General features: G+C 43.1%; 1 protein-coding gene across 1 annotated transcript; it reads right to left on the bottom strand.

The window, feature by feature from the left end:
- Window positions 1–736: 736 nt before the first annotated feature.
- LOC115785449 (multidrug and toxin extrusion protein 1-like) lies at window positions 737–13,124 on the bottom strand. The gene is made up of 16 exons (XM_030737095.1): window positions 12,880–13,124; window positions 12,439–12,540; window positions 12,285–12,353; window positions 11,914–12,062; window positions 10,875–10,917; window positions 10,496–10,540; window positions 10,299–10,396; window positions 9,336–9,433; window positions 8,100–8,281; window positions 7,900–8,008; window positions 3,168–3,243; window positions 2,730–2,799; window positions 2,505–2,637; window positions 1,605–1,699; window positions 1,464–1,527; window positions 737–1,385 (listed from the first exon to the last, which is right to left on the bottom strand). The coding sequence occupies exons 1-16, from the start codon at window positions 13,060–13,062 to the stop codon at window positions 1,147–1,149; spliced, it is 1,755 nt and encodes a 584-aa protein (XP_030592955.1). The 5' UTR covers window positions 13,063–13,124; the 3' UTR covers window positions 737–1,146.
- Between the last annotated feature and the right edge of the window lie 437 nt (window positions 13,125–13,561).

Raw genomic sequence — 13,561 nt, 5'->3', positions numbered from 1 at the left:
ATATATATATATATATATATATATATACACACACACACACAATTTTTTTCCCCTGAAAAGAAGGAATGATAAATGACAAAAACTGGCCTAGAATTGCACAATCAGTGCATCCCTACTTAATGTATGTGATACTGTACATGTATACTACAATTCTACAGAGTACCAGTGTAAAAATACAGAAAGAAAATCTCTAAATGATTTCTGGGGAAGTGGAGAGGAACAGGTGTGCATCAGGGAGCGGAGTCAGGTTATTGGTGGATTAGAAAACTATAGAAGGGAAACCAAGACAGTCTGAGGGCAACTGTTACCATGGCAACAACCCCTTGCTGGGAGGATGGGAGAGTCAAACACTACCATTTTATTAGGAACACCTGTCCAACTGCTTAATTGTGACTGTGTCAGATATAAAAACCTGCAGATGCAGGTCTTCAGTTAACATTCACACCAAACCTGATCTCAGACATTCATTCATCAAGGAAAAGAAACATAATTAGACACACACAGTAAAATTAAATCAAATATTTAATTACATGTTGAAAATCTTCTTTGGGATTTTGTGTGTGGATTCTAAACACTACAAAAATAAAGCAACAATAACCCCAAAGCTTCATGAAAGAAGCCTCGACTAAAAAACAGCTGTTATTGGAGTTTTTCTGTTTTGGTCAAACAACATCAAACCTTTTATGACAAAAGAAGAAGAAAAATGTGCAATATCTTTGGAGCATTACAACACTGTGAACTGAATTCAAACTAAATGCAAACATTACTACAAGCACTTTTTATTCATCTGACATAGATCATAAATGACAGTGGTGTGCGATAGGAAAACAATGGACAGCTACATGTTGTGTTTAGGCTGTCTCACTGTGCTAAATGCCCTCTCTCCTCTCTCCTTGTGGCTCATCTTATCATATTACATATTTACATTAAAGGCATCAATAAAAATGTCTTTGGTTTACTAGATATTCCACCCATAACTTCTTACTGAATTAATCTCTGTGGCCGGACAGTTTAAGACCGGGTTGCTGGCTACATGCTGCACAAAGCTGCAGACAGCTGTTCCTCTGCTGAACCAACAGTACAGGTACTAAGATGAGCTTTGTGCTATTAGACCTGACATTTATCAGTCCGACTGATGGCGTCACATCATTTGAGCATCCTGGTGAGGAAGTCGCTGGCAACAATTCCAGCAGTGAGGATGATGACCATGAGCAGCAGCGTCAGGCCGCGTCGTAAGACCAGCTGTGACACTGACAGAACTTCTCCCACTGTGGTGGTGGGTTTATTCTGCTCTGGTATGTGCATCTCCATGTATGCATTGTCCACCATGGCGCTCTCACCGCTGGATGCAGCAGTACTGATGTGTGTCTGGATCTGATTAGAGTCTAGAGTTTGGGAAGAAATTTAATTATTACAAAATACTGTAATAATGGGAGTGTATCGGCCTGTGTTTCCCAACTTACCTGTATTTTCCATCCTGATCGTCCCTTTGTCCTCTTTGATGTGGACTCCTGCTCGCACTTGAGCCTGATCAGACACAACAGTTAACAGCATGTTGTAATGAATTAAAGTGCAGCAGACTGTCAGCGGATGCAGGTACGCACCTCTTCGGCGGCCTTCTTCCAATCAAGTCTGCATAAAAACGTGATGAAAAAGATCGACTGCACTAACACACAAACCGTAAGGCCTACCCAAAATCCTACAGCAGACAAAAGAGAAGAAGAAAAGTTTTAATGGCTTTCCTCACAAGCAGGAGGTACAGCTGATTTCTAACTGCAGCACAAATCTGTCACAATCCACCTGTAACCTTAAAGACACAGCATGGAGGGGTTGTCTAGCAAAAACTAAGCCAGAAATACGGCATTTCCACCAGGTGGAGGTCTGGACTTTGACTTGGTCATTGCACTTGATTCACACTGATTCTTTTCTTTTTCAGCCATTCTGTTGTGTTTTTGCTGCTGTGCTTGGGATCATTGTCCTGTTGCATGACCCAAGTTTGGCCAAGCTTCAGCTCTTGGACAGATGGCCTCTAGAATACACAGTGCACTTCATGTTCGACTCACTGGCTGCAAGGCGTTCAGGTCCAGCTGCTATAAAACAAGCCCAGATTATCAAGCCTCCACCGCTGTGTTAACAGCTGGTACGAGGTACGCTGTGGTTGGTTTGGTGGTGCTGTGCATTATGGGTAAACATCTCCACTTTAGACAAGAGTTTTGTCCAGATGCAACGTTGCAAATCTAAGCCATGCTGCCACATTCTCTGAAAGAAAAACTGCTGCCTCCTGAGAACCCTTGATGAACAGCAACAATTGCTTCTCTAAAATCATTGCTGATATCTTTCCTGCGAAAAATTGTTGGCTTTTATCTTATAAAATGATTGATTTTTATAATTAGGGATAAATAAAGTATACAACATGTCACATTAATCCACTGCTGTAAAGGAAAATGAAAACAAAAGAACTTGGGATCCCTTCACTGCCCAGCCACCCCTCACCCAGTCCTCACCTGCAATCCCCATTTTGGCTGCAAACATCAAGGACACACCAATGGGTAAGCCAATAAAGTAGTATCCAACCAGGTTACACAGAGCACCGAACAACTGTTTTCCTGTTCCTCTGAGAACTCCTCCAGTCACACCCTGTAAACACAAACACAGTTTCTCTGAATCACATTTTATATTTGCCAACATTAGCCTGAAATGTTGAATACTGCTGCAAAATAAATTCTTACCGCAATGGCATCAAAAAGATGCAAGAAAGCAAATATCAGCATGATGTCAGAAACCCTCTGTAAAATATCTCTAAAAAATGTGCAGTTGCAGATTCAGTACATCTGTATAGTCAGAAATATTGTCAAACACCATGAACACAAAACATTCAATACAATGAGACATACACAATGAGATTATTTAATTATTGCATTTGTCTTTTTGTATTCAGCTGAGATTTGTTTCCTTGAACTGAAATGGGACAAACTGGGAAACATATTCTCTAAAGCAGCTCAGTGTCTGTGAGTCAGCATGAAAGTTATGACCTTAGTTAATATTTAACAGTTCAAGCAGCCACATGAGACAGCCTGATGTGGCATAAACCACAGTGGCAACTAAAGATGGAATAAAGGCAGAAAGTCTTCATAGAGCAGATGTTAAAGGTCAAAGATTATACTTACGGCTCTGAGGTGAAAATGTATCCGATGACATTTCTGCAGGTGCCAAAAACAGTGCTGACAAAGCACGAAATTATGACTGCAACAAGAAAAACAAACCAGAAAATAATAAGAAGAAGACTATTTAAACCCATGTAAATATTAAAACACAGCATAACACAACACAGAAAGTGTCCAACTTTACAGTTTATATACAATTATGGTCAAAAACACAAAAACAAATACACACTCATCACTCTTTTTCTGGGGTGGAATGAATGTACGGCATACATCTTTAATGACTTACAAAAAAACAAGAATTAGGTGCAAAAGTTTGAATTTATTATTATTTATTGGTAGAGTTCATTTATAATGGTTGGTTTCCTGGGGATCCAGCTTTTAAGCATAGCCCGGTGGATGCACCGAAAGGGACAGGAGCAGGATTCACAAACTGGTGCGGAGGTCTAGCTCTGTGTTGGGATGTCCTCTGGAGTCTGTGATGGTGGTGGGTGAGAGGAGGATATTAGCAAAGCTGACATCCATTATGGACAACCCCCATCACCCTCTGCATGAGACCGTGGGTGAGCTGAGCGGCTCCTTCGGTCAGAGACTGAAACATCCTCGCTGCAGGAAGGAGAGCTTTTGCAGGTCATTCATCCCAACAGCATTTAGACTGTATAACGCATCATGATGTCATGAGTCACTTGGACACTTTACTACCATCATTTATGCACACAGTGTACCTTCACATATGATACATATACATTTTATTTATCTACACTCCCACCCATAATGCATACTGTGTACAAATTGCAAAATACTGGCTACAGATGTATATAATGCTTTTGATGTATATGTGTAGTTATATATCTTTTTATGTATATAGTGTTTTCTATTTTATTTTATTTCATCCTTATCTGTACTTGAGCTGCTGTAATGTGCAAATTTCCCCCGAGGTGGGATCATTAAAGTTTATCTTATCTTTATCTTTCTTTTCTTTTCTTTTCTTATTTTGCTCTGGGGACTTGCCCAGCAAACCTCTCGGCTATGAGCAGAAATCCCTCTGCTAACTGCAGCCACACAGACTTGGAGGGGGTACAACCAGCAAGTCAGGCAGTGAAATTTGCCCCATTAGTTCTACTAGTCTATAACTTAGTTGTTTATACATTTGCTTGGCAAGCGAAAGGTTGCTGGTCCATTTCTAGCTGCAGACAAAATCCCCTTCGGGATTGCATCAGGAAGGGCATCCATAAAACTGCATTCCCAGGCCAGCCGAGAGATATAATCTCTCCAGTGTGTCCTGGGTCTGCCTCCTCCCAGTAGGACATGCATGGAACACCTCACCCAAGACGTGCCCAGGAGGTATCCTAGACAGATGCCCGAACCACCTCAACTGACTCCTTTCAATGTGGAGGAGCAGCGGCTCTACTTTGAGCCCCTCCCGAATGGCTGCATTCTTCACCCTATCTCTAAGGGAGAGGCCAGCCACCCTTCAGAGGAAGCTCATTTCTGCCGCTTACATTCGTAATCTTATTCTTTTGGTCACTACCCAAAACTCATGACCATAGGGGAGGGTAGACTGCAGCATCCATATCACTACAGACACAGCCCTGATCCGTCTGTTGATCTCCCGTTCCCTTCTCCTGTCACTCGTGAATAAGACCCTGATATACCTGAACTCCTCCACCTGGGGCAGCAACTCATCCCTGAGCCGGAGAGGGCACTCCATCCTTTTCCGGCTGAGGACCATGGCTTCAGACTTAGAGGTGCTGATTCTCATACCAGCCGATTCACACTCCAGTGCGAACCGTTCCACTACAAGCTGAAGGCCACCACCCAATGAAGCCAACAGGACTGCATCATCCACAAAGAATAGAGACAAGATTCTGAGGCCACCAAGGCGGAAGCCTTCTGCCACTTGGCTATGCCTAGAAATGCTGTCCATAAAAATTATGAACAGAATCAGGGACAAAGGGCAGCCCCGGAGAAGTCGCAACACCCACAGGAAACGAGTCTGACTTATTGCCGGTAATAGGGACGGACCAGTCGCTGCGGTTGTACAGGGACTGAATGGCCTGCAACAACAGGCCAGTCACCCCATACTCCCACAGCACCTCCCACAGGATACCCTGAGGGATGTGGTCAAATGCCTTCTCCAAGTCCACAAAACACATGTAGACTGGGTGGGCAAACTGCCACGCACACTTGAATATCCTCCAGAGGATGAAGAGCTGGTCCAGCATTCCACGGCCAGGATGAAAACTGCACTGTTCCTCCTGAATCTGAGGTTTGACTAATGGGCAGACCCTCCTTTCCAGCACCCCGGCATAGACCTTACCAGGGAGACTGAGGTTGCAGGTCCAGTCTCCCTTCTTAAAGATGGGGACCACCACACTGGTCTGCCAGTCCAATGGCACTCCCACAGATCTCTACGTGATAATACAGAGGTGTGTCAACCAAGACAGCCGTACAAAATCTAGAGCCTTCAGGAGCTGTTTAACCACTTCAGTGACCTCACCCCCAGTGATGGGCGAGTCATGCCCCTCATCCCCAGAGTCTGCTTCAACTACAGAAGGCATGTCAGTGGGATTAAGGAGGTCCTCAAAGATTCCTTCCACCACCTGACTATAGCCTCAGTTGAAGTCAGCAACCCTCCACCCGCACTATAGAACTTGTGAGTGGAGCACCACTTTCCCCTCCTGAGTTGCCGAACAGTTTGCCAGAATCGCTTCGATGCCGTCCGAAAGTCTTTTTCCATGGCCTCACTGAACTCCTCCCATACCCAGGTTTTTGCTTCAGCCACCACCCAAGCTCTGTTCAGCTTGGCCTGCCAGTACTCATCAGCTGCCTCCAGAGTCCCACAGGCTAACCAAGCCTAATAGGACTCCTTCTTCAGCTTGATGGCTCCCTTCACCTCCGGTGACCACCATCTGGTTCAGGAATTACCACCACGACAGGCACCAACCACCTTGCAGCCACAGCTCTAAGCAGCAGCCTCAAGAATGGAGGTGCAGAACATGGTCCATTCAGACTCAATGTCCTCAGCCTCCCTTGGAATGCTGTCAAAGTTCTGCTGGAGGTGGGAGTTGAAGATCTCACGGACTGGGGCCTCTGCCAGGCGTTCCCAGTGCACCCTCACAATACCTTTAGGTGAGCCAGGTCTGTCCAGCATCTTACGCCGCCACCTGATCCAACTCACCGCCATGTGGAGATCAGTTGACAGCTCAGCTCCTCTCTTCATCCGAGGGTCCAGAACATACGGCCTTAGATCTGATGACACAGTTACAAAATTGATCATCAACCTGTGACCTAGAGTGTCCTGGTGCCACTTGCACTTATAGATATCCTTGTGTTCAAACATGGTGTTCCTTATGGACAGACTATGGTTTGCACAGAACTCCAAGAACAAAACACACTTGGGTTCAGATCGGGCAGGCCATTCCTCCCAATCACGCTCCTCCAGGTCTCACTGTCATTGCCCACATGAGTGTTGAAGTCTCCCAGCAGGACGATGGAGTCACCGGATAGAGCACCCTTGAGCACCCCATCATGCAACTCCAAAAAGGGTGGGTATGCTGAACTGTCATTCAGTGCATAAGTGCAAACATAGTCAGGACCTGTTCCCCGTCCTGAAAGTGCAGGGAAGAAATCCTCTTGTCTACTGGTGAAAACTCCAAATTACAGGTAGAAAGCCGATGGGATACAAGAATATCCACCCCAGCTCGCCACCTCTCACCGAGGGCAACTCCAGACTGGAACAGAGTCCAGCCCTTCTCCAGGAGACTGGTTCCAGAGCCCAGGCCATGCGTTGAGGTGAGCCCGACTATATCTAGCCAGTATCAACCTGACGCACTAGCTCAGGCTCCTTCCCCACCAGAGAGGTGATATTCCATGTCCCAATAGCCAGTCTCGATAGCCGGGAATCGGTCTTCCAGGGCCTCCACCCTTGGCTAGGCCTGGCTTCAGGGTGGGGTCCCAGTAGTCCTATCCAGGGCACGGTGAACTGTTCCCTTAATGACATTTCCATAGTGGTCTTCTGAATCGCTCTTTGTCTGTCTGCTTTGTCTGGCCGCTCGCCAAGGACTAATTTGCTATGGGAGACCCTACCAGGGGGACAAGCCCCCCAGACAACATAGCACATGGGATGACTGAGACACATAAACCCCTCCACCACGATAAGGTGGTGATTCACGGAGGAGCAGTTTGACATCTTCAAGTTAAAAACTCATAGAAAACAAAAAGGGAGAATACATCCAGCCCCCTCACGACCCATAACTGGATAAGCTGAGTAGAAAGTGGCTGGATGTAAAATTCATTTCTATTTTATGAAGTTTATACTTATTCATAGGCTTATTTAACAATATATTTTTTTTAAATCGACCATTTATGAGGCTCGGGATGAAACAAAACTACTGAAGCTACTCTCTGGAGCTTGAAAAAGGCGACTGGACACATGTTCACGCACATGATCAATAGAGGGTCATAACCACCTCCATGGGACTACGCCCACAGGGGTTTAAATACCTGGGTCTCTCCACCATTTGGTTGAGAACTGAAGAAGCCTTTCGGATGAGAGGTGAAACGTCTTCAAGAAACAAAAAGAAGTCCAGTCGCCTTTTTCAAGCTCCAGAGACTACTATGACCTGGATGACTGAGAATCTACACAGACATACTGAAGCTACTGCTCCATTAGCAGCATTTTCACCACTTTCTGATCATTAACACAGGCAATAGTGCTTTATGTGCTGCTTCTTACGTGCACAGATGATGGGGACTTTGCATGACAGCTTGGCCTGCTCTATGTTTTCTGCACCAAGTGCGTTCCCAACTCGAACACTGGCAGCACCAGCGAATCCTAATGGAATCTATGGGGGAAAAAAATCCATATGTATTTCCAAAAGTGTATTAAAGATACTGCCAAGTCAATGTACAAGCAAAAATACTGGGTGGAGTTACCATGTATGCTAGAACAGACAGCTCATATGCTACTGAATGAGCTCCCAACTCGGCCTCACTGATCACACCAGCCAGGAATCCTCCCACTTCAACCAGCCACCACTCCAGACACAGCATGAGCATACTGGGGACAGCCAGGTGGACGAAGGGTCCCCACTCCTGGAGACAGTCGAGGGACCATCCTGTGGGTCAGAGTGGGTCTGTGTTTCAGTTTCATCTTTTTAAACTGTTTGTTTAAATTGTCATTTCATGTTAGGCCTAGGACTGACATAAATTTGAGTTTACTATTAGAAATTATTCAAATGCCAAATCTTCAACTGTTTATTAGAACCTCTGTGTTAAAAAGGAAACAACCACAGAAATCCTGTGTCGCCACCGTGATGTCTCCTCCACACTGCTTTACACAGTTATAGGGTATAACTAATTTGATCAAATGTTAAACACTGGAGCATTTATAATGGGCAACTTCAGGTGAGATCACAAAGATGCAACATGATGAAGTTACTGTGTGACAGCCGTACCTGCTGTCACCCACATTAAAGCTGATCAGGGTTGGTAATTGGTTTATATTTTTATTCTTAAAGTGTATTTATATATTTGTGTATGTTAGATTTTCAATTAAGACTTTATTTAGCCTGATTCCTTAGTTGACTATTTGCAGTGCACACATTTAGTTAACGTTAGGTGTCAGTTTGCTATTTTGTGGGATTAATTTCTCTTTTGTTTGAGTTATCAGTTTCTATGGAGCTGCTGCTGGAGGACAACAAGAAGCTCCAGCTGCCCTTCTCCTTATACGGCCGGCATAAACTCCTTAGTGGGTTCTACCATCTGTTTGTAAGGGGAGGGGGGAATTTGTTTGTTAATTAAGTTTTGTTTGTTAGTTTGTGTTGGTTTGTTAGTTGTTTACCCCCTTGTGTTTGTCAGCAGTGGTCTGATCAGCCACTATTTAAGTTTCCCTCTTGTCTTGTTTGTGGGGGGTTTTTTTTTGTGTTCGAGTTCCCGCTGTGAGTTGAAGTTTGTTTGCTGACTTTTGTTCTGGGCCCAGTTTATAATTTTTTGGAGATACATTTTGTAATAAATTAAGAACTTTTTTGAAAGCATTCAGTGGGTTCCTGGCTGGTTTGTGTAAATCCCTCACATACTGACAGAATGAGATTTAATGCTGTGGACTTCTTACACAGCAAAATAAAAACATTTCAGCCAGTTCAAGATTGCTGCAGAAGTGATATGACTGACCTGCCCATGTGGCCTTATGCAGACCCCTCAAATGTATGTAAATGAATAAGACTGCAGCCAATAAATACTGGGAGACTGCACTGGCTGCTGCTGATCCGCTTGAAGACAAAAACATTAGAAAAAAAAATTAAAGCCACATATTTAAAACTGAACATCCCCATCAACACAGCTAGTAAAACCAAAATTAGAAGGTAATGTATATTTTACTGCATGGCTGCATTGTACAGGATTTTTTTTTAAGTTAATACACTGCTCAAAAATATTACAGGAACACTTTTCAATCAGAGTTCAGCATCAAGTCAATTAAACTTCTGGGATGTTGATCTGGTCAGTTAAGTATCAGAGTATCAGTTTCAGCTGCTTTGGTGTTAATGAAATTAACAACAGGTGCATCTCACTAGTCACTTTACACGGGTAGGTGGGGCTCACAACTAAAAATAAATTCCAATCAGGCAATTGAAAAATGCATAAATTAAAGATGGGAAACAGACTTGAATCATAAATATATAGACTCCATATATACACTACTCACAAAAAGTTAGGGATAGTTGGCTTTTGGGTGAAATTTCAGGATGAGCCTAAAATGCATTCAAACTTTTACAGGTGAACTTAATGTGACCTTCTCTAAGCTTTTGCATGCACATGTCCAACTGTTAAATGTTTCAGAACTTTTTGCACAAGTTGCTGTTCTCTAACGAGGAGCTTAACGGCAAAATTCACAACAGGTGTTTGATCCTCGAATCGACCAATAAATGTCCTGGTTCATGATGAGGACGACTGTTTAAACACCAGCTCTAATTGACCTTTCTCCAGCTTTTCTGGGGGAACTCTGAGGTAGCCCCCCCCACCTCTTAAATTTTTTGAGCAGTGTATATCATGCAAACTATATTAAATTCACCTAAATTCAGTGGCTCATGTTACAGTTAACTAATGATGACACAGGAATGATGTAGGAAAACTTACGCAACACCCAAATCCAGCTGATAGATGAGGACATAGTTGATTATTGCGTTAAAGACATTTCCAATAGCTCCAGTTATAACCTGAGGCCATATAATTCCCTGCAAACCACAGCACAAAATGGACATATTAATAATTTTAATGTTTCAAATGTAAAACCTATTATTAGCTTAATGTTGGCCATATGTGTGCCTGAGCACCTGATTTTGAAGATACCTCCCCTGCAGCTGGTACATAAACGCAGCCTAAAGAAAGGAAACACAATTAAGAGCAAATTTGAGTGTGAGAGTGCACCATCTCAGGTTAATCAGCATGCTAACACTTTTCAGTGAAATGGCCAAGGCTGAGCACATATTTAATAATAAATCAAACAAAAGTTATAAATGTCAGGTTAACTGGTGATTCTAAACTACACTAAACTACTGCTAGAGAGAGATGTGATCAACCAAAATCTGTAGGAGTCAAACTCGGACACCAGAAATCCATTAAATTGTTAAGATCTTTAATTCTGGACCAAAGCTGTGTGAGATCAACCTGCCTTTTAGCCGTGATTAAAGCTTTAAACTGTATCAAACTCACCGGCAGAGCAGGCATGAAGATCTTCACATACAGCTGGGAGAGGCTTGATGGGGAAATGAAAAGCCAAAGTAAGCATGTGGCACTGTTAGATTGTGACATGTGACTTGTTGAGGTTTAGTTTGTATACTTATCAGGTCCAACGAATCAAAAAAAGTTGGGAGAAATTAAAAATGCGTCTCAGGATGTTAATGATATTTTTTACCCAAAAGTTGAGACAGAATATGAACCATGTGACTAACACAGCATGTAGTGCGAGTTGCTGCTGGGGTGTAAAGTGATGAACCGTAAACTCGTTCTCATAGAAAACTGAATGATTTTAGCAGCTAATGTGTTAATTGTGGTTTTCCTGAGTTGTTCCATTGGTAACTGAATAGTTACTGATTTTTAAAGTCTGGCAGGTAGAGTTACACATTGTAATAATCAGTCTTCCCTAAATTAATAATTAATTCCCTCATATTATGTAATCCACTCATTCTTATGTTAAGTGGAAAAACGCAGTCAGTGTGAGCTGCCTGAACAGTAAGAACAGCACAGTGACAGTCAGCAGCCGGTTTGTACACCTGCAGTTCCCTTCATCTTAATGTTGCATTTTCCATCTTTCAGCTCCGTATGCTGGGCTTTAAATTTACACCTTCACACAGGCACCAAAAGAGCACAATTAAAGAACTGCCAGCTAGCTGTGAACAAAGTGGAAGATTTAGCAGCTGAGCAGAAAGAATCTTTTGTTGCCACTTGACTATAAAATCATTAAATGTACACAGTCTAAGAATGATCAGTCTGCGTGCATAATCTGTGTGACCTGATCTGACAGAAATCTGTGCATTTCTAGTGTATGTGCAGAAAAAACTCTGACTGTGCCAGCGGTGGGATAACAGCTTGTTTCTGCTGCTCCAGGTGGTCAGACAATAAGTCCCTACAGGTATAATGTGCCCTGAGAATACTGCATTAACTTGAGTTTCTTGAAAGGTGAAACAGACACATCCAGTAATGTCACAACACCAGACGCTGCATGTGTTACTGCTGGTTAATAATGGCTCACCTGGCGACCTCTGGACTCTGTCTGACAGCCAGTAGGAGAGGTTCTGTGTTGATGAGGATGGCCCAACAGGGGAAACAGGCCAGCAGCAGAATCAGAACCCCCCTCTGGAGAATCACACCCACGCGCTTCAGGTTACCGCTCCCATACGTCTGCGTGAAACAGGTAGATGGACACTCGTGTAAGAAAAGATGGAAAACACTGAATCACACCAACGAACGAAGGTATGACTGATCAAAGAAAAATAACTGCACACAAAAGCTCAGTGTTGAGACGTTTAAAAGAGGACTCCAGGAGAACCCGGGAACCCAGCAGTGCTGGTTCTGTTTGACTTGGTTACATAAATAAAGTGAATCCTCTGGTGAGGACCCTACCTGAGATATGAGGGTATCACAAGTTAACGCCAAACCGGTGCCAATAGAAATACCAGTGACGTTAACTACCTGCAAAGGGGGGAAAAAGCATAATTATATCAGAAATGATGCTCATTAACAAGCAGAAAACAGCAGCACTGAAATGCCTGCTCACCGCAATTGATAAAGCTACACTTGCTAGTTCAGTTTTCCCCAGGTGACCGCAGAACACTGTGCTGACGAAACCGATCATAAAAACCATCAGCTGGGAAATGATCTGAAGCACAAGAGAAGGAGATACAAAATGTCTAGAAATACATTTACAGGAAAATAAATAAGAGAAAACAGAGCTGAGTGAGTTCAGCTGTTTAAAATAAGATATTTATGAAGCAGGGATCCCCACAGCACAGTCCTACAAAAGCAAAAATTTAAAACAGTCTTAAGAACAACTTTAAATTGTTCTTATATTGTTTGAACAGGTAGTAATGTAAAAATAACTGCCACATAATGAAAGTTCCTCCCGGTAACAACAGAGTCTGAGAAACGGGGATGCCAAATGAGCCACTTCAATCTATGTCCTAATAAACCACATTACAGTTAAATGATGCAGTCTTACCACTGGCCCCGCTAGTTTGAAAAGTTGCACCAGCTCATTGCGGTAAACCGACGGGATGAAGCCAGGGACGCATTTCAGGTAACAGCCGCGGGAGCTCTGTGCGCAGGAAGCCGCTTCACCGTCCTTTAAATCCTCTTTGGCTCCCTCGCTGCATCTTCCCGGGGTTTTGCCAGAAGCGTCCATAATTTCACAAATCGAGGATTTCTCCACAAACAGTCCGGGCTGCTTAATGTCACCGCTTTCTCCTGAGCAGCGACAGAATCAGAGAGGCTGAAGAATGATAATGAGATGCTGAGGAGCGGCCAGACACGTGTTGGAAGATGAGGAGTGTCCAAAAGCCTGCCAACTCTGCCTCTGTTTCAGAGGTTTTGCTGCAGTTGTATGGCAGCAATACCATAAAATCCATTTCACCACACTCAAGATTTCTGAAATTGATTTATGACTAGACGTATTAGTAAATTAAGATACCTACAATGAATTACTGACTATTTGAAGCACGTTTCAGATATCTACAATAAAATCATGAGTAGTCATAAAGTTAATTTGAGATATCTCGTCATCATTCTAATTAAAGATATCTTGAATGACACCATAATTCAAGATATCTTAAATGTATTTTTAGATAGGAGATATATAGTTTTGACTAGTGCAAATTAGATGTTCTTGAAAGCAAATAATGACT

Source organism: Archocentrus centrarchus, chromosome 1 (genome assembly GCF_007364275.1).
Source record: "Archocentrus centrarchus isolate MPI-CPG fArcCen1 chromosome 1, fArcCen1, whole genome shotgun sequence".
Classification (NCBI taxonomy): Eukaryota; Metazoa; Chordata; class Actinopteri; order Cichliformes; family Cichlidae; genus Archocentrus; species Archocentrus centrarchus.
This window is presented reverse-complemented; position numbering and strand designations above follow the sequence as displayed.